The sequence below is a fragment of the Rhea pennata genome, chromosome 4 (assembly GCF_028389875.1).
Source record: "Rhea pennata isolate bPtePen1 chromosome 4, bPtePen1.pri, whole genome shotgun sequence".
Taxonomy (NCBI): domain Eukaryota; kingdom Metazoa; phylum Chordata; class Aves; order Rheiformes; family Rheidae; genus Rhea; species Rhea pennata.
In genome coordinates, this window is record NC_084666.1 from 40856748 (window position 1) to 40878246 (window position 21499).

At 37.4% G+C, this 21499-nt stretch overlaps 1 protein-coding gene across 6 annotated transcripts in view; it reads right to left on the reverse strand.

The window, feature by feature from the left end:
• Positions 1-21499, reverse strand: part of CLCN3 (chloride voltage-gated channel 3) — a 64953-nt gene that overhangs the window by 30068 nt on the left and 13386 nt on the right. For 4 of the 6 annotated variants that reach the window (XM_062573771.1, XM_062573774.1, XM_062573769.1 and 1 more), the window contains one exon: positions 19732-19907. In XM_062573771.1, coding sequence (XP_062429755.1) covers positions 19732-19891 — 160 coding nt within the window. In that variant the 5' untranslated portion in view covers positions 19892-19907. Of the gene's footprint in view, positions 1-5917; positions 6080-19731; positions 19908-21499 lie in introns of those variants that run through there. The other 2 variants (XM_062573773.1, XM_062573772.1) reach the window with 1 other exon arrangement.

Here is a 21499-nt window from a genome sequence, read left to right on the forward strand (position 1 = left end):
TCCCTGAGAAAGGTATGTTCAAAAACATTCCACAGTTGTACACACTACAACAAAAAACATCACTAACAGAGTCCATGGCAGAACAACAATACAACCCAATTTCTCAAAGGCAACTTCTCTACCACCTACATAAAACTACCTCTTATAGCTAGAATACCCTACAGTTTGCTGCTGCTCCCATATCCCTTTTTCCAGACAATGCAGAACTATACAATATTTCACTTTGCTGTTGTCTGGCTGACAGCAGTGCAAGGTGCTTCAGGTGTGCTACTTCAAACAGTGTAAAGGGGAAGGAGGAAATGCACTTCTGTGATGAAAAACCAAGCTAATCAGTTTACACCAGAGGCCAGGATAAGCCTCCCTGACATGAGCATCCAAACCTGCTGAGTGCTAAAATCTGCAGGAGCTGGAGCTCTCCACAGGCAAGATACTAATCTAAGTCTTTGCTTCACCCATGTGCCCTTGGGTATTAGGCAGCAAGGAGAATGGAGGCAGGGAAGCACCCTGAATGCGAAGCACACCATTAGGATCATTCACACTTGTAACAAGGAAGATTTGTATAAAGAAGATGTGTTAGTGCCTGGACTTGTTTTTGTATCCCTATTCTGACCTCCAAATGAAATGTCTAATGAAAAAAAGGCAAGAAATAATTGTCAGTTTATTTCAACTTGTCTGTAAAAGCTCAAGAAAACAGTCACTAGAGTGCTATTGTTTTTACCAGGGTAGAAGTAACTTTTAAACTTCAGAATCAGAAGCAAACCATATCATATCAGAGCATATTATCCACTGCTGCTGACAATCATTGATTTAAAGCCTTTGCAATCAAGTAATACTCTTCTCTTTGTGTGTAGCTAAGAATTCAGCTCATCTCTTTAGTTGGCTCTCTTGAACCATAGGCTTAGAAGCTTGAACTTACAAAGCTTACATTAGCCTTCTCAGCATTACAAACAAAATTCACATAGAATGACAGAAGCATATATATACCAACTGAAAAGTCAGTTAGCAAATCTGATACAGTGGGAAACAGGAAGACTTAGAACAAGGTCGGAAGAACAGGGAAAACAAAAAGCTTTACAAAAACTCCTCCTTACCATTTCTTTTGGCCAAAAATCTAAATTCAAAAATAATCTTCAAAAAAAGTAGGAGCTGATGGAGTAAATGAATAAAGAGGAGTAAATGAAAGTTGAATAGTACTGCTGCAGAGTGAAACAAAGCCTTTTGAACGGTTGCATCCTCTGCAAACAGATAGGAATCTGAGGCCAAGGCAAAGAAAAGGTCAAGCATTGCTCAATGCACATTGTATATAAAAGCAAGCAACAATTTTGGCTTCTTACATTATGTGGAAATACTTCTTCCTGTCTATATGCTGAAAAATGGCTTTATCATTATAGATTATTTTTTCTTGCAGTCAAAGTACATGGAAGACAGACTACATAACTTATTTAGCTATGTCTACAATCAATATGAACATCAGGTATGTAAGTGAAGAAATATGTGTGGTTCCCACACTACTATATTTACAACTTACAACATAAAATAGACAGTGCACAGACTGTGAGGAAGGAGATGAGAAAAATAACGGTATAAATATATAATTGGAGAAATAATCCAACTTCTAACAATGACCAGGCTTTACCAATAGAGTCAGGACAATGGAAATTAAGATAATCAGATTTCTAAGCACTGCTGCTGTATGTACGTAAGAGGTATTTACTTATGCTTTGTTTTGGAGGGCAAAGACAGGATGCAACAGAAATAATAATCCTAACATTATTATCCCAATCAGGCCTAATAAGAACATAATCTTGGTTACTTCATTAGCCTAATATTGCCTACAGTATTATATCTCAAATTACTTCAGAAATTTGAGAAGTACATGCCTAATAAAGAAGATTATCAGTCATACCGCCCATGCAGGCAGAAAATCTATATCTATAACTACCTGCAAATGACTGCAGCTATATTCCATAGTACCTTCTGTTCATCAAACTCAAACAATTTAGACTCATAATAGAAAATTCTTGTTCCCTTTTTATACCAGGAACCATAAAATGAAGTGCTGCAGAAATACAACGGCCTAAGAAAGCTGGGCGGGTTCCCATAACATATAAAGTTACATATGAGGCGGCTCTAGGTAACACGTTTCCTGATACACCATTCAAGGAACATTTATGGCTACAATCACCTTGATCAGAATTTCTGGCCTGAACCTTGAAGTGCAGCACAGCATCTAATTAGTCTGAAAGTTAATTTTATTACTATTCTACTACCAATAAAGTTTTTAGGGTCAAACTCTAGCTCTAAGCATGTGTAAACACCTTTCATACCACATATTTCAAAGGTCATGATGAAAATTTCAGTCTCTGATGGCTTTCAATTCATCTGCCAATTTTGAAACATGAGAAGCCCATAAGCAGAAATACAGCCTAAAACGCAAAAGTAAAACTTCTGGAGGAACCTGTGAGGGGAAGGGGGGTTCCCCAATGTTAATATTAATAGTATAATGTAAGCAATATGAACTGCACCTACGCGCAGTGATGATTTGTCCTTACAGCAAATAAAACTGTACGTTATTTTGCCTCATAAAAAAATGAGTTTAGTAAAAATAACTCATTGGTAAATCTGGTATGTCAGAAAACTGAATGCTCTTTCCACACATAATTTTTACATCTCCTGGCTACCAACTCAGTCACAGATCATTAGCGATATAGCATTTCATTCATTTCAGTGGCAATCCCGCGCACATAACAAATACAAGTTAGTTACCACCCAGTGCTTGCTGAAGTTGAAGTTTTCCTACTGGCTTAGACAGCCTAGCCACTATATACGTGCTGCTATCACCCATATTTCAAATTTAAAAAGAAAAAAATGAATGCTTATTTAAGACAAAAGGAGGGAAAAATTGGAGCCAGTGAAAGTATCTGTGATTGGCTGGAAAGACAGCAAGATACCGGTGTTTTGGAAATATCACATCAATCCTGCTAGCAAAAAAATGACACAAAAATAAGTCCAAGGCAAAGAACTGCACAATACAAATAATAACAATTTATTTACACAATATATTCCAGCATATGGCTCATTATATAACAAATTCTTCTGAAATGGGTGACATGTCAGTTAATTACATGTGCACAGTCCTAAATCTAAAAGCCCATTAAGAGGTGAAAAAAGCTTTTTTGTATTCTACCTGAGAAGACAGTAGAACTGAAGTACTTCTGTAGTTTTATATGAATATATCAGAGAGGATAAGAAGGTCTGGAACTATGAGTTTAGCACTACATAAAGAGAAGTATCAGGACAGAGCAAATTAAAAAAAAAAAACAAATATCTATACAAAAATATCTGTATTTTTTCTAATAGATTAGTAATCAGCATTAAAAAATAAATACAGTTAAGAAAATATGTTTTGAAATCTTTCCAATTTATGTTTTACAGTATATTTGGATTGAATGAATTAAAACATCTTCCTAATGAAAACCACTGGGTCAAGCTTTTAATAGTAATAGGATATAATATTTCATATCTCATTTCATCAATTGTTAGTAAAGGTCACTACTTAAAACTTGAAGACCCCAAACGAGTTAAATAGTTGTTTCATCACTGCTGAGGAACAGCTACTTGGGTGAGCCACTGCAGTCAATTAGTGCAACAAATGTTATAATGTTACAAAGCAGTTTTACAAGACACGGACATTAATCTGCACGATAGAGGAAGCATCAGTATGTGAATTAGGGGAAAAAAGTTACGTAGACTTTAACTACTAAGCTTGTTTTCCCTAAGTATTTTTTTATCCATTTTCTTCTTTTTTTTTTCTTACAATACTCTGAAATCCATATAGGAAAAAAGCTTTAAGTATCCTTTTCCAGATCCATAAATAATATAAAGAAATGTCAAAAATTTGCTTTAAATTTCTGTTTTAGTCTGCCAGCATTTTAGCCTTATTTTGATATCAAGATGACAATAACATAGATTACTTTGGTGCTGTAAATCAGTAAATTTTGATGAAAGCTGTAGCACACACTTTATGATCTGCAGACTCAATCTTTTTATGAGTCATACACACTCAACAAATTAAGCTTTGCAAGAGAGAATGGTAATGTTTTTTCTAATTCTAAACTCCCTACAGTGAGCTGAAGAACCACCAGTAATACTGTTTTAAAATACTGTATCAGAACACAGTAAGCACAAGCCTTAATGGCATTCAATGAAACTACGGGGTGGCGGGGTGAGTCAAGTCACACTTGGGAATTTTCTTGCTAGCTCCAAGTGATGTCATCACAGCATAAACAACTAGTATGGCCCTAGACTGTTTTCTTTACAGTATTTGCAGTAAACTCTGTATTTAAAAGCAATACTCTGATATACCAGACACATCACTTTGCACTACAAGCATCTCCGCTTTTTGTGCTATGTAATGAACTTCAGTTGTGCAGCCAATCCCACTTCAATGTCTAACTATAATTTGCAAAGTTAGAAGGTTAAATAATGCTGTTGTGTAGTTCTCATCTTTACAACTTTCTACAAATTACATTCTCTTGTTTCTGGTTATCAAGATGTACAGCCAACTTATTTACCCACCCATCTGAAAAAAATAACAAAAAAAAAATTAAACACACCTCACAAATGTTCAAAAAAATACTGTCCTCAGTTTTTCAGGAGTCATTTTAAAATCTGGCTTACAAAATTAGCATACACTTGGTGCACAATAGTGATCTGGGATCAAGAAGTAATAGTATAGGTCTAAAATTTGCTTGACTTAAAATACTCTTAAGCTATATTATAACTTGTTGACATTCTTAGTGTATGCTGATAAACACCGTAAGAATCAAAAAGACAACAACATGCAACTTGTTTATGTAAAGTACCAAAACACAGATAAAAATGCTAGATAAAAAGTGACCTAATTATTTATAGAAATAAAAGCTTGCAAGAAAAGGTTTTTTTTTTTTTTTTAATAAATAAATAAATAAAATGGCTTCATAGTGATTAGAGGGGAAAAAAGAATCTACTCATTTTATGTAAATCAAGTTTTTATTTTTAAACCACCTCCTCTTCAATGCAATCACCAGCAGGCATAAATGTTGGTAACTCTCTAATTTTAGACCAGCCAACTTAAACAGAACTAAAGTGAGAAATTATCACATTTGCTGTTCTTAACAAGAAGGCTTAACCTACCAAAGCCAACAACAACAACAAAGGCATATCCTCAGAACGTGAGGCCATAATCTTACTTCTACTATAACTACTCTCAATACAAAACCAAAACTTTAAACAAGTTTATTGTAAGAAACATATGGCAAGCTTAAAAGAGGATTTTTATGAACACTGAGACCAGTGGGGTTTTTCGGTTTTATTCTGCTTTCTTGCAAGCAACAGTGTAAAGAACTTATCACAAAGCTCTGATTTCTTAAGAGTGCACCAATATTGGCTTGGCTTAACATTACAATTGTACAGTTTTTCCTCTGTATCTCAAAGATATCAACAAAGAGTTAAGTCTAAAAACACATAAGGAAACTTCTAAGCTAGAAAAAAAAACATTATTTCTACTCAAGTTATCAAAAGGTATGAAATAGCTTCCTTAAGCTCTTGCCAGTTTGGTCACGGTCAGCCACAACGTCAGTTTAAGTCTTCTGTGCAGAAGAAGGCTTTATTTAAGAAAAGGAAAGGCTGCCACATATCGAAGATGGAGTCACAAGCTGATGGGATCTGAAGCAGGACTAATCTGCCCGCAGAGAAAACAATCGATGACTCCACAAGCACCACCTAGGGTTTGACTCCTCTCCTACCGAAGGCACCAGGCTGGCAAACAACGCAGCGCAGCAAGGCAAGAGCCGTTATAAACGCTTAAGATCCGAAAAGCTACCTAGCGCACAGCTATGCACACACGGAGCTCCAGCGCAACACCAACTGCCGATACCTCTTTTATGCAACTCTCTCAGCGGGATGCAGTCTCCCCCGCCATCGTACGGGGAGTACGGGTCCGAGGAAGCATCCATGGAGGCGACGAGGCCGGCGCACGTCCGCGGGGTCAGCGCCGCGGCGGCATCGCTTACACAACGGCCGCGGCGGCGCGGGCCGCTGCCATGTTGGCGCGGGAGCCGGGCTGCGCGCCGCCGCCTCGGCGCAGCGCCGGGGCTCGGCCCCCGCCGCTGATGTCATCAAAGGGGAACGAGCGCAGAGCGGTTGCCAACGGCTACGCGCGCGCGCGCAGCCGCGCGAGGCGGCGGGGGGAGGGGAGGAGAGGCGCGGCGCTGCTCGGGGCTCCGGCGGCACCGGCGGCGGGGCCGCCGCGACAGGGAGCAGCGGCCGCCTCTGCGGTTTGCTTGGCCTGCACGGAGCGACGCAAACGCCTACTGAAGCGCTGGGAAAATGAAAAGTTTCCAGCTTCGTTGAGTGAAACACGTGAACGAGGTTTTCAGCAAGGCGGCTCTCCTAGTCCTGTGACTTGCTTGTCAAAGTGAATCTGACGTCTGTCAGAGGCGTGGTGACAAGTACAGGAACCACAGGAGAAATTCACTTATTAACGTGCAGCTGCCAAAGCTGTCAGCCTTTTCAACAAGTTAGCCGTGGGTTTACTGGCTCAGTTAAAAAGGCAAATTTGCATTCAATTCCAAGTACCCCTGTCCTCTACTGAGCTAGAGAGATCTGCTTGCTGTCATCTGTATCAGGAAATGCTCTCTGTAAGAGGCCTCCTACAATCACCTTTTCAGTAAAAGCAACTGAATTCTTGAGTTTTTGAATGTCCAAAACTGGTCTGATCTTCAAAGCCATCGTGCATTCTCACCCTTCAGTTTTGCCTGTGAAAACCAAGCTAGGGACTTAATTTAACATCCCAAACAGTGAGACACCCCTAAACAAGCTCTCACTCTCAAAACATGTCATCACAAGTATCCTATCCCACTCCCACTGATAGCACTGGCAAGAAACAGAAAACACTTCCTGGCAGCGTATCAGCTGCCCATAGAATTAAGAGTCCATCTGAACTTTAAATTATCCACACTACTTTGATTTAAGGGGAAGTGTGACAGAAATCCCTGAGGATTTTCAATTCCATATTTCAATAGCACATACACAGAATCCATAATCTCATTATGAGGCTTTAAAGGAAAACTCATTCATACCTGGAAGAAATATGCAAGAATTTTTGTAATCTGAAGAATGATTAGAGAATAAATTATTATTGTAATTATTATATGCTTATTACAAGAGGCAACACTATAAATTCAATTCCGAATTTGATAAAATATGAAATAAAGGTCTTGAAGAACTTACATAACACAGTCTGTAAGATCGCTGCTAATTTAAGAGTTTGGAAACTGTATCAAAGGCCTGGAATCTCTGAAAACTGTTATAGCAAAGAAATGGTTAACTAACTTGTTAATCTCAGCCTGTTCACTGGACTAAGGCACATGCAAATTTCTACTGAAGTTTAGAACTCAGATTGTTATCAAAAAGATAAAATATATAACTACTTGGAGGTTATCTGATGAACTGTAGGTATGCAGGAAAACAATGACAAAGTTTGCAATGTAAAATACATTAAAAAACCCTTTCATGTTCACTACCTAAAATTTCAAGAGCCTACCCAATATTAGATTTCAATAGCTCCTCCTAGGTTACTGCTTATAGACTGGCTGCCAAATAATCCTTTCTTTGTACAGTCTTATAAAGCAGAACAGTTCATTTTCCCTTCTCAAATACCAGCAGCTTGTGTGTTCTCATTGTTCAGAGCCACCATGTGTAGCCCTTTCCCTGCCCTACAACACAATGAAAGGTTTTGGTTTGCTGCCCTCTCTGCCACTTCCCCCCCCTTTTTTTTTTTCAATATGAGAAAGATAACAATGCATGCTAACCCGACCTGATGTATGTCGATGATGTATGTTTTTCTTCTTTTTTTTTTAACCTCTAAGAATCTGTAACTTAATGTTTCCAAACTACTCTTTTTTTTCTGTCTGGTTTGAAATAGTGTCTGACTTTAACTCTGTCTGATAATTTTATATCTTCAAAAGATTATGGCAGTTATTTCTATTGTATAAGTCTTGCAATTTCCAAAACTGGAGTTAGTGAAATTACATAGCTCATTAAGCAGTAATTATGAACACTTGCCATAAGGCTTTAGCTTACATTTACAGCATCCTTATTTTATACAACCAAGAACCTCTTAATGTGGCTAATTTTTATATTTAGTACATAGAACGGTTCATAAGTAAACAGCAGGCTTATATAGTAAGTTGTTTGCAAGGAGATTTCATCAGAATAATTATATACTAAGGGCCTGAATCCCAGAAATACTCCATGCCCAAACAACTTTATCCATCTGAATAGTCCCATTGTTATCAAAAAGCACACGCTGTTGTTCCCATCACTCAGATGCATATATCTTTGCAGAAAAGGGCCTTAAACCTATTGTTCTAGAAATATCACAATATATTTGGGTGACACACCTTTAAATTATACCGAGAATGAAGAAAGATGCCCTACTCCTCCTCCACCACTTTTTTTATTTTTTTAATAGGTGGAGAGAGCAGAAATGCATTCCAGATGAAATAATTAAAGTAAAAGAAAGTACAGTCAGAGGTTAAACAAATCAGATGAAGACTGAAGGCAGGAAGACCAAGGGAAAAGTGTTTTGAAGTACTACAGGGACAGAACAAAACCAATGAGAGGAAGGGCAGCATCTCAGAGGTGCTTCAGGCTGCTTATCCCAAACTGCAAGGGAGAAGTTTAATTCTGAAACACTCTTCTACCATTTCCTATGTAAAAGCTAGGTTTAAATATGATAGCCAAGCACTTTGTTCCATATAAAACAAACACAGTCTCTCAGTTCCCTCAATTACTCAGCTTACTCTGATCAGGGAACATATAATTTCATTGTACCAGATAATGAAAATTAAAACTCGGGCCTGCTATGAAATTCCAAATGTAAAACTCGAGATGCTGAATGATCTCATTAAAATAACAACAGATGCCAAAAACTTGTCAGATAATTACAAGTGATTAAGAGTGACTGATGCAAAAGGTTTCAGTGACTCTTAACTGTCATTTTCTTTGGCATTATTATTCAAAACTAAAGCTTCTCCTTCAGCAGAGCTGAAAGATAATATTTTCTTCAAAACGCTACATAGCACAGCTCTCTCTCAAAAAAGCTACCATCTCCCACTGCTCTCAAAAGAATTTAACCCACATTCACCCTCAATTGATGGTTGGATCTAGAGGCACCCACTTTCAAGATGGTACCTAAAGGACCCAATCCCTCAGAACCTGTGGTTTCCCATTCCCTTTCACTACAGCTTTATTCCCCTGCCTTTTTCCCCCTAATCTCGTCTTCCATTTACCCTTTTCTTAATCCAGGCAGCCAAAACTAATCCCAGTACTAACCTCACTACTAGTTTGACTCCTCTTAACTCATGTCTCGGTGTATTGATCTTGCAACCCCTGCAGTCTGATTTTGTCCACTCTGAACAAAGCCATGCAGCTTTTTTGAACGGGTCACACAAGGCAAGCGGTAGGATCGCTGAAGACAACAAAACAAATATCCCTTCTCCCAGTTTCAGTGCCCAGAGCCAGTCCAGGAAGAAATAACTCACAGATACAATGATAGAAAGAAAAGAAAACAGTCAGTCATGTGTAGCTTCCAGTTAGAGCACAGTAAGGAATTTCTTCCAAAGTTTTAAATTAGAGAAATCCAAAACTTAATTCATTCAGGAATGAGCATTATAGAAGAGTATATATAGCAATCTATGGAGTACTTCTAAGTAGATGGAGTGTAAACAAAATGATTAGAAAAACCACACACACACATATCTCCCAGAGGAACGTGCTTAACAGCAATAGAGGCAGAAAGCTTTATTCCATTTGCATTTTATTTTACAGAAACAATTTAGCTTCTTTTCTCAATCACAGGCAGTTTTTTTCACTGGTCAACCTCAAGTTCTTTAATTAACTTTTATAATATTGTAGTAATTCCAATGGCTTCCTTTATTCACTGGCCACACATGGAAGATGGTAATTCAAGTCAAACCCAACCAGCAGACAGAATGTAGTAGAACAGGACGCAGTGCCACCAGCAGGTTGTATAATCAATTCTGACACTGCCTGACTTCCCTCCCCAGGGCAGCTGAACCTTCACGGTGTATCACTAAAATATGAAGAAAGGTTCCCCAGTCAGGCAAAACTACAGGGCAGGAGAAGGGAGAGAGAGACAGGAATGTGCGAAATACTGAAAACAGCACTGCATAACATGTAAGGCCAAAAAACCCCCAAAATAAAAAAAAAGAAAAGGTCCTGCCACACTATGCTTTTAGTTATGAAGGCCCATTTTAACATCTTAGCTCAAAAAATGCAATCAAGACTGCTCCCTTCAGACTGCTCCCTCTCTTCACTTGTCTGAGATTGGTAATCATGCTTTTCTTGGTCTATACACTGGTGACACAGGAAAAAGAAAATTCTTAAGATTAGCTAGGAATATGCTATCAGTTCTGACAGTTTGGGGGAGGTTTTGATTTGTTTTTTCAATTGGAGTGCTTTAATCCCCATTAAAAACACCCTGCCTCTACTGTACTAATATTGCAAGGATTTCTAAAGAGTAGCAGAGCTACTGTCTGCAAGCAAGAGAATGAGTTGTTTTCTCTGACTCACCAAGAGCCTCTTAACTGTTTCCTGTATTCTCTTCTGTTCTTTTCTTACAGGGTAGGCTCTCACCCAGAAAGCCCTGCTGAATTTCACCTATTAGCTTGAGTACGTGTCCTTTCTTCAGTCTCGCATCTGTTGAAACTATAATCATAACTCAACAGTAAGAAAGAAGATTTGGCATCATTACCAGGAAGTGATCCTGGCTCACTTCGCAGCTTTGTTGAAGTTTACTTCTCCCTCTTCTAGGGCTTGCCAACACTGAGCTGCCAAGATCATTCTATTCATCTGTAAAACATATTTGTAAGGAAATAGGTTTTACCTGCTAGATTGCCCTTACTCTCACTTTAGGGCTTTTTATTTTTGGCCAAAATTTCCAACTTCCTGTTCAAAGTATGTGCAGGGGGTAACTTAGAGCACCAGAATCTAGACATACAGTTTACTTTTTTTATCTTCAAGAACATTAAGACTTCTCCATACAAACAAACTGCAGGAACAGTGCCAACAGCAATTTTGAATTTTGTTAATTTGTAATAATATACTATTCTAATACTACATATTTCATTCTAGGAAAGCATGGGTTCAGTACTCAGTAGCAGTCAGAATAAAATGCGTTCAGTGTTAGAAATTATTAAAAAAGAGAAGGAAAACATGCTACTGGACTTCCATGCCACACCCATATCTCAAATGCTGTGTGAAGATCTGATCCCTCTCTCAAGCTCAAAAATAAAGAGGCTCAGAAAGGAGCAGTAAAAACGATCCAAAGTATGAGACGGCTGCAAGGTCCAAGTGAGCAAACCAGTACTCCTTAAAAGAAACTCCTGGAAAAGCGATAACTGAGATCATAAGTTTAGCAAAGTCAAAAGCAGCAGTGAAAATCGTTTTTCACCATCTGCTCCCCTAAAAGAGCTACGGGACATCACATGAAGACAGCAGGTCTGTTACAGGTTACTGTTTTATAGGATCAAGACTGCTGCAAAGCAAAAGGCAAGGGCAACAAACTTTTGCTAAGGAGCCTATGTGGTATACAGATACAGCAAAATGTAAGCTCTAAATAGTTTGATACCTCACGCTGCTGATTAGTACACTTACTCATAGATTTGCTCAAACTAAAACACTGCCCTGATACAGTTCCCTTTGATGAGAGACACAGGATTTTAATGGATAACTCTTCCTTCTCTCCTCTTAAAAGCGGGAGGTAGACTACCATCTTTTATAGTGATGGCACTATGCTACCTCTGTGTTAATCCTCGTTAGTTTCTACATGCACCTAACCAATGCATGACAGACAGGCCTCAGAGTATGTGCATTGGGCAAGACAATCAAGTCATCCTAGTTTCAGGTCACCCTGTCCTAGTTTCCTATCAACAAAAGTTTCATTTCAATAAGCTAATACTACTCCCTAAAAACCCATACATCAGCAGAAAGATTTTCCACAGCTGCAACTATCTACAAAAGGAAGAGCTTAAGTGTTTATGCTGTACAAGAGTGAGTGATGAGAAAGTCCAGGTGCCAGCCCATGCTAATGCACACACCTATGTAAGCCTTGGCAGGTTTTTGGCAAGGCTTTGGCCATTACAACTAATTCTCAGCAGTATATATAGCTAGGTATAGATTCAAATTAAACAAAAGGAGGTGGTTCTTCACACAAGATGTAGCTAAGCTGCTGGAGCTTACTAAAGGATGTTGTGGATCCTAGAAACTGTGTCCCCCCGCCAAAAAAAAAAGAGAGAAAAAAAAAAAAAAACACACTCTGTGGAAGAAAAATCCACTGAGAAGGGGAAAAACACCACAGAAAAAAACACAGAAACCACCACTCAATTCAGAAAGGGCCTGAGCCATGGAAGTACTCAGAACTCAGAAGATCTATCATTTACTTGCCCTGTTCTTACTCATTCTTAAGCACTGATTTTTGGTCACTGTCAGAGACAGGATGATGAGCTAGACGGATTTCTGGTTTATTCCGTATAGCAGCTCTTATATTTCAGGGATGTAATGATATTCTTTCCCATAACATCACCTCTGTTTAATCCATATCGATGAGAGACTTTCACTTTAAAGTGTATTTAACAGCTGATAAGCACGAACATTTCTCAAAGACAAAGAAAAGCACAGCCTTGACACCAATTCGGTTAAAATCAATCCACATCTTTTGGCTGATTTAAGGGAATAAAGCAAAGGTAAAATAAATCAAGAAAACTAAAGCTGTAATGAAAACTCTTTATTTAGTACCTAAAGATTCATAGGTCATATCAGACTAACATCTCAGCCTTGTGTTTCTACCTGTCTACATGCATGTCACCACATTTCCTCTGCTTTCATTCCCTCATCTTGCACTACTCAAACAGCACGTGCAGGAGAAGAGATTACTGATGCTGCCGTTACACTAGGCTGTCAACTGAGTAGTAATGCAGCATCCATTAACAAAGCCAGTATGTTTTGAGCACTTCAAGAAACGAGCTGCAGAATGAAGCTGGCAGTACTATATAATATCAGGAAGATTCAAAGAATAAACTACTAGTACTATGATTCATCTTCTACCAGAGCATCTGGCTGGAAACACAGGCTTCTGTGCTGGAGAAGATCACAAAAAAAATCTAATGGTGTAAACATTACTTTTCCAAGAAAGACTAGTGAAATTATTCAAGGGCTGGTAGTAGATTTGAGTTCTAAAACCAAAGCAATTCTCACATCCCACAAACAAGTCTACAATAACTGACCGGGGCATTTGTGAGAAACCTAAAATCGTCAATGTATGTTTTAAAATATATAACAGAGTAAGAAACTAATCAGTTACTATAAACTCTACATATGGACTTCCATAATTTCTGTCACTTGAGGTCTAATGCCACACCAATTCAATTACCATCTGAGGGCCCAGACTAATACTGAAACACCACTAAAGCTGTTCCACTGTTCAACTAAAACAGGATCAAGTGAATATATGGTAATTTAATTTATATTAAACACAGATCATTACCTTTCAAGCTGTTTTGACAAAGCTCAGCACTGCAATCTGAAAATGACTTCCAGTTCTGGAAGCTAGGCCAGACCACTTGCCTCTCCTCTGACAAACATAGCCCTTAAATACTTAAGCATTTAAGTTAGGTGCAAATACCACTTTAGTTGGATACGATGGCTTAAACTGATATTCAGATAATGTACAGCAGTTACAGTTTACTTACATAATTATTGTCCAAAATGAAAATGTTATGTTCCAAAAATATGGATTACAGGATACACTGCATTTCATGATCAATAACCTTATGGATCAATTGCTGGATAACATCCAGGTTCAAGACAATCATTACCATCATAAACAGGTAAGATAGAATAGACACCTTTCAAACACCTGAGACTCACTCTCATTCAATGATGTGATTTAATAATTAAGGTAAATGTTTTCTCCATGAACCCAGAATACTTCCAGTCAAATTGTTGTTCTGCCAGGAATTTAGGAATCCTGCAGGGAAGAACTTTGTTAATTAACACAGTTAGCCATGTAAACCTAATGCTTAACAACTCGCGCTCCAAACAGATGGCAAAAATTAACTTATGTTATTACAAATAAATAAATAAAGGAGAAAAACATGTTTTTACATTGTCAGATGTCCTGTGTTCAGCTATATCAGTACTACAGAGCATAGGCAAAATGTCTGCAGGTGTAACTAGAATTCAGTAGAAAAAGAGTAAATGATAACCAGTTAATGACAATTTAATTATTCAAACAGACCAGCTGTGCCTCATGGTTCTTCTGTGATCCGGGCAAGTCACATTATCTCATTATTCCATTTTGAATATATGCCTTACTTAAAAAGTAAAATAAGCCCTTTAATGCAAATATTGCTAACTTGGGGAAAATGCGTATATAATTTAGGAAAGCGATCTGCCGAACTGTCATAATGTTTGCTCAATCAACTTCTACACTACATTTTTAAAAAGTCAGTGCCAAACCAAGTTATTATACGTGATATAAAATTGAAGACTGTTCGTATCAGCTGCAGCTAACAGGAAGAATCTGTTAGTTTAATTTCCCTGCATAAAGAACATAAGAGGAAGTTTAGACTTCTGTGGGAAATATAAATTCCTTTATTCTTTTCTTCATGTCTATATTCAAATTAGAGACCTCCCTTTGTAAACTGTAATAGCAAAACAGAAACAAACGTGCACATGAAAGGACAGTCATATGCTGTTAGAAAAGGTAACATCCAGATCTTTCTTAATAATTAAACTCATTTTTATGTGATAAATATTTCTTGATTATACAGGAACATCTGCATTTGCTGAAAATGACATTGTTCCTCAAATAGTACCATATTAGTTGATCATACCATATTTTTAGCGTTACTACTTCCCCTTTTAACACACTCTAAGTAGATTGTTTTGGCGCTTTCATCTTATTTTAGGCAAAGGACTCCCATTCATGTGCAAAGCAAGGACAGTTTAGGATAGCTGTAGTGTTTTGCACTACCACCTGCTCTCACATTCATTTTTTTCAGTGGGGCTGCTACCACTGCAAGGAAATACTAGCTGCTATAGCAGCAGCTCCTGAATTACCAATTTACGGGTTGTCATATTAAGGTTAACCATTGCCAATTTTGTGTTAACACCATATGCCAGCCTGTAAACTGTCTTCATTCTGAAGTCACTATATAAGCAACAGCATTCCTCCTTCAGCTAGAAGAAAGAATCACTACAGGTATTGAAAAGAATGCCAGGCTCATTCAAGAATCAGACTCCAACAGAGAGATCAAAGTATATTTTGAGATGTAAACACCAGTGATATTATTTGCAATAAAAATGATTTGCAAATAAATGAGGTTATCATCTGATTTTAGTCAGTGCCTTCAAGAATTTGCAGATTAATAACATTACAAAAATCCACACCCTGCTGAGCTGTCTCATGGAAAAAAAAAAAAAAAAAAAGTGAAAACTAATGCAATCCTCTCCTACATCACATAAACAATCCTCAAATCTGAGCAAAATCATGGAGACTCAAGAGTTCTTTGATCTCTCAATTTTGCCTCCCTAGTTGGCTGAACATGACTTCAGAGGAAAATAAAATTTAAGTAAACACCACTTGCTACAAACTTCAGTGCCAGTCAGTGGCCAAGAACTGAATCTTCTAGATTTCAGAGGCAGGCAATGTGAAGCCTACACTGAGGAGAGAGAAAAAAAAATCCACAAATTCTAATTTGCATTTATCAATTAAAAATATTAATTTGGTAACATATTGCCATTCTGGAGATTTCACTTCTGCTTAGAATTAATTCATTTTTTTTTCCTGTTAAAATGAAGGAAAATAATGAACTAATCTACTGTAACCATTTTTTTAAATTAAGTAGTTTAGATTCTGTAAAATTTGAAACACAAAACATGAGTTTATCTGATTTAACTATTACAAATATTGGGATTTCCTCAATGGCAAGCATAACATGTTTAAACTGACTTAGCAAAAAGCAGACTTAACATTCTAAGAGCAAACATACTGATAACTCATAATGAGAAGGCTCAAAACAGAATGCATATACAAAAGTACACGTTGATAAGATTCCCCCTCTTACAAAGGGACGGGTATTTCTATTTATCTGTTTAATGTCATCTCAATTTCTCATTAATTAGCAGCTCAACAAGGGAAAACATTAAATTGATTACTATAAATAGATTATCTTTGGCAAGCAACAAAAGCAAGTTTTGATCAAAGCTGACAAGGAGTATCCCTTCTAGGCAAGGCTATGGTACAAGCCATCCAAGACTACACATTCGTAGCAATTGATTTTTTAGCATGTTAAAACATACTAGGCTCAAAGAACAATGCTGCTGCTGCTGAAAGTCTGAAATTTATGCAAAGAAAACAGCTCCTGGAGAACATGATAGGCCTATAAGAATATATATAGTAATAACAATACTATTGTAGAGTAACTTCTGTATTCTTCTCAGAGGACACATTGAAGGGTACACTTGCTTTCAAATGGCATTAAAAGCAGGTTCTCGTACCGCATTTTTGTTTTTTAAGACAATGGGGAATCCTGCACAAAGAGTTACATGGAACAATTCTAAGCACAACTCAGTCGTGATACTAAATAAAAGACACAGCTCTACCAACTAAATATTAAAGATACCCAAATGTTTAGGTGATAAGACTTTCTGAAGACCGATTCCAACGAACATCCACTTGTGTAGGTCCATGTAATAGATGATTCTTTTCTACATAAAGCAAGTAGGATACATCACTAGTTCTCTTTCCCAGTATCATCCAAATTTCCACATGCTGTGAGCAAAAGACACCACTGAATGACTGATTCCATGGCTTTGCAAGCCTCAATGAAGTGTGCGTGGTGATGTCAATGGCAGTACTGTGCAGGCTTTCTAGAATCACTGCTCTGCCTACGGAAATGAACAGAGCTGTTCCATCAACTAACTGCCCTCCGAATTAGGAGATAACCATAGAAAATTTCCAAAGTAATTGTAATCTCTAGGTGCAGTTTATGATTTTTTTTTCATTCGGTGAAAAGAGAAAGGACTGTATTTCCATCATTTCTCCTCATTGCATAGACTTGATTATTTTAAATCTACAATTCCATACCAGGTAGCCATAAATTCTAAAGTTATGATGAACACTCCGTTGTCAATGGCAGCTTATCCAGATTGGATACATTTAAGCCTGTGCTCCAAGCTCTTCCGTACTCCATACTTAATTTCTGCAGCCACACTGCTTTGAATTCAACTGTATTATTTCTACAACTATTTTAAGTACAGATAAACCAATGTCACATTGAACGGGTTGCTAAGAAACCTGGCTCATAAATTCTTCCAGACATGAAGACTTAAAACACAGCTACATTATATGTCTAAACAGGGCTCCTGATTTTAGCAAGGTTCATCAGCTAAAGCACAGAGCTAGACTTAATATAATTCTGTGCATTCACATAGCACTGCAAACCCTCTGGAGCACTGAGATGATGAGATCTTCCAGTTATTGGGATGGTCCAGCCCTTCCTCAGGAAATGAGACAGATTTATGACTCTGCATAGTATATTCATCTGTGCTTAGACTCAACAGAACAATAGTATATTAATAGGAGAAAAATAAAGGAGTATTTAAATACAAAAATATATATATATTTATGTATTAAGATAAAGGTTGATGCTAAGGACAGTCAAAAGAGGACTATAAGAAGAGTACGAGCAGTAAATAAAGTCAGAAAGTCCATTAAGAAAGTTCTTGTTTGATCTTGTAAATGAGATTTTCTGAATTAAAAAAAGACTTACATATCTGGAGACCTAAGAAATGGGAAACATGATACTTGCTTTCTGCAATTATTGAAAATGTTTATCAGAATTACCTTCTTACCACCTTGAAAACAAAATTTTCACCAAACTCTGTTCTACAGGTCTACGTATTTTCTATGAATTACTTTATTTAAAATAGTTTTTTTTTTTCCATGCATTTAAAGGCATAAGTCACTGTTCATTTAAATAGAGTGATTATTACTATTGCTATCTCTCACTGAGTGACCAAAATTCTGGCAAGCAGATATGCCATTAGCCAAACAATTTAATCCAGTAAAGAAAATACATTAATATTTACATTCTAATACAAATTCTAATACTTCAGGATTACAGTGATATAGAAGCTGCTGGTATGAGCTGGAATTAACTCAGTTAATTCCACTGACGGTCTAAACAAAATTATCATCTCATCTGTTTTGTCTCAATTTATGGATCTAATTTCAAAACAAGAAAGGGACAGAACACTGCCTCTGAAGTCACTTATTTTACTGTAAACCCATCTCTCCTCAAAGAATGAGGTGATGAGGATTTATACAAACAGTAAGCAGAGTAGCTTCAGATTTCCAGCACAAATCACAATAAATTACGTTAGACAAGCAAGGCACTCACTTTTTTAATAAAGCCAGATATTCTGAACAAAGTAATACACACTGAAGAGAGTTGTTCACTTAATTTTCTAACCTCCAAGTGCTTGATTCCCTAATGATGATGTTCTCCAAGCAATTTGGAGAAAGTGATTTATGTAGCTTGGAAATGTTCAAGTTCTCAATACACTAACACAAGTTATATGAGTGCACATTCAAGACTTATCTAGATAGATGAAAAGAAGATAGACGAGAAGGATGCTGACAACAGAGTAATATCCAGTGTAATGCCAACATCCAATCACTAAGTGTGGCAAAGGAAAAGCATGCGAAGGAAGAGATGCTGCAGGGTAAGATGATGACTGAAAATTAATGGTAGAGGAGTGGGTGATAAAGAATAAAGTCAAGAGGCTGATTCTGATTTGAAACAAAGCAAGAAAAATGGACAAGATTATGTATTTAATTAGGTTTGCTATTTTAAACAGAAGTTACTTGCTTTCCTTCCTTTCGTTCTCTTCTTTGGTTATTGCTAATAGAATGCTAAGTCTTTCACTCTATTAACTGCCTTGTTAATAAAAAAAAAAAAAAAAAAAAAAGGAGAGGAAGAGCTTCCCAGTTCCTTCCTCTTTGTATTATTTCAGTGTTTTTATCAGTGCTGACAGAAGAAAAAAAAAAAATTTCTTCGCAACTTGCTACCTAGCCAAAAGTTTAGATCTTATGGAGTTTGCTGCTGCCCTAACACTACTTCTGCTTGTAAGAGTTCTGCCTCTGTTTTACAGATGGAAAGCTGAAGCAAGCAGAAACAGATTTATTACCGGAAATAAAGATCAAAAGAGACTTAATTTCTGCCCAAAAGAAATATAAAGGACTTCAAATATAAAGACCTTAGCTTAAAGATTTCAAAAATCCTGCTACAGCGAAGAAATACCAGGTAGTGATAGAACAGACATCCTTCTCCTACTAGACAAAGCTTTTCATTTACTAGAAGTTAGCACCTGCCTCATCTGAGAGGTCATCCCGTACAACGGTCAGCCAGCACACCGGAAAATTCTCAGCTACTTTGAATTTTAAAAGCATCCCTCTGACAAACAGATTTGTCAGAGAAACTTTAGTTATGAAAAACAGTCAGTTTTGTCTTTAGAAAAAAGAACAACAAAAACACATCTACACACATCCTTCTAGAGAAATTTTTAAAAGCCAGAAAGGTCGAAACAACATTAACTTACCAATCGATGCATCACCATCCAAGAGATTGTCATCTTCAGAAGTCTGGAAGTCCATTATGACACCTGCCCCATCTAAAAGCTCTTCATCGCTGCTTGCACTAGTTATACTGTTGTAACTGTTCCGATAGTAGCCTCTATGAAACAGCTGCTCAGACTCCATTTAGCTGCTTTATAACCTAAATAAGGAAACGATGAGTTATTTTCTATTTGAAAATGCACAAAAGACTGAGAAGTTCATATCAAATTAAAGACGTGCATTCCATGTTTTGGGCAAACATATTAAGGTCATAGTACTATAAGTTAAAACTGCAGTAGTAATATAAAACGCCATAGAGAAAAACTTAGGATTTTTTTTTGTGATTTTTAAGTGGCTAATACTTTCTCATTCCCCTTCTTAGGCTCTCCTTAGTTCAGTGTTACCATCATGAAAGTATTTCACTTTCAGTTAACATGGCTGGAAGGCACATACACTATATGTAGGAACATGCAAGGTACCAAAGGGCAGATGTGAAATTCAGTAAGTTAAAACAACAACAACATTTTAGCAAGACTGCATCATCTTTACAAAACTGTATTTTACTCTCACATATAGTATGACACCAAAGCATAACATCCTTTATTTTGGTAATAAGAAACCTCTCACTCCCTTTAACTGAAGTCCCCCTGCCTGCAAACACATCTCCAGATCTTCTCCTCACCCCCATCCTCCTCTGCTTATTCTCAAATTCTGCAACTACTCACTGTAGCTGACGCAAAGCTATATGCACCATAAGCATCCAGCCAGCTGTCACCTCTCAGAAGAGATGACAGGACTCCCAATTTGGCTCTTTCCTCTATCCAACCATCGAGCTTTGTGAAGTGTAGCTAAACTGGCTGGCCAACGTCAGGGGTTATTAGTGAACATCAGACAGACAACTCTCCCTTAATGGCAAACAGCACAGTCGCCTAATACACAAATTACCTAGAAGCAGCAACGAAAAGTAAAGTGCCAAAGTTTGCTGGGGAGTTAAAAATGAGCACCAATTGCAAAGAGCTGCAGGAGTTCCCACCACTCAGAAAGTATGTGATAGCATAAGATGAAGCTGATTGACTGACTATGAATATCAATTCATATTTTTCAATTCACAAAAGGAGACAAAAAATATTCCTAACTTCCCTTATAAAGCAGTGGGCTCTGACCTGACTACTAGCATTCAGAAATGAAGTGCTAAGGTAATAGCAAGAGTTCAGTATTCAGCAGTAGTCCTGAAAAATCTGATATAAGGAACTGTCAGGTAAGAGAGAGAACTTCATTACACCGCTGCATAAATCCATGGCATGCCCACACCTTAAACGCTTTGCACAGTGCCAGAAATCCAAAGCAATATAGAAGAGCCAAAATAGATTACAATAGAGCAAACTGATGACTGATAGTACGAAACAGCTTTCCTTTTACGGGACAACAAAATGGATCAGGGCTCTTCAGTCCAGAAAAGAAGCAAGACGGAGGGAGATACAAAGATATTGGTACAATCTTGAGTGGCAAGGAGGTCAAAAGGCATCCGTTCTTTTACAGTGGTCCCTACATCTCATAATGAAAGAGATGAGACAAATAGGTGATAAGTACACAAAAAAGAGGATGATTCTTCACGTAGCACATAGTAAAGTAGTGGAATTCTTTGCCATTTTGCACAAGTATATACTGGTTCATAAAGTAGCCTGAGAAATTCATAGAAAGGAAAACATCAAAAGCTATTACAGATAACTCCTCTAGTAGGAATGCCGGAGG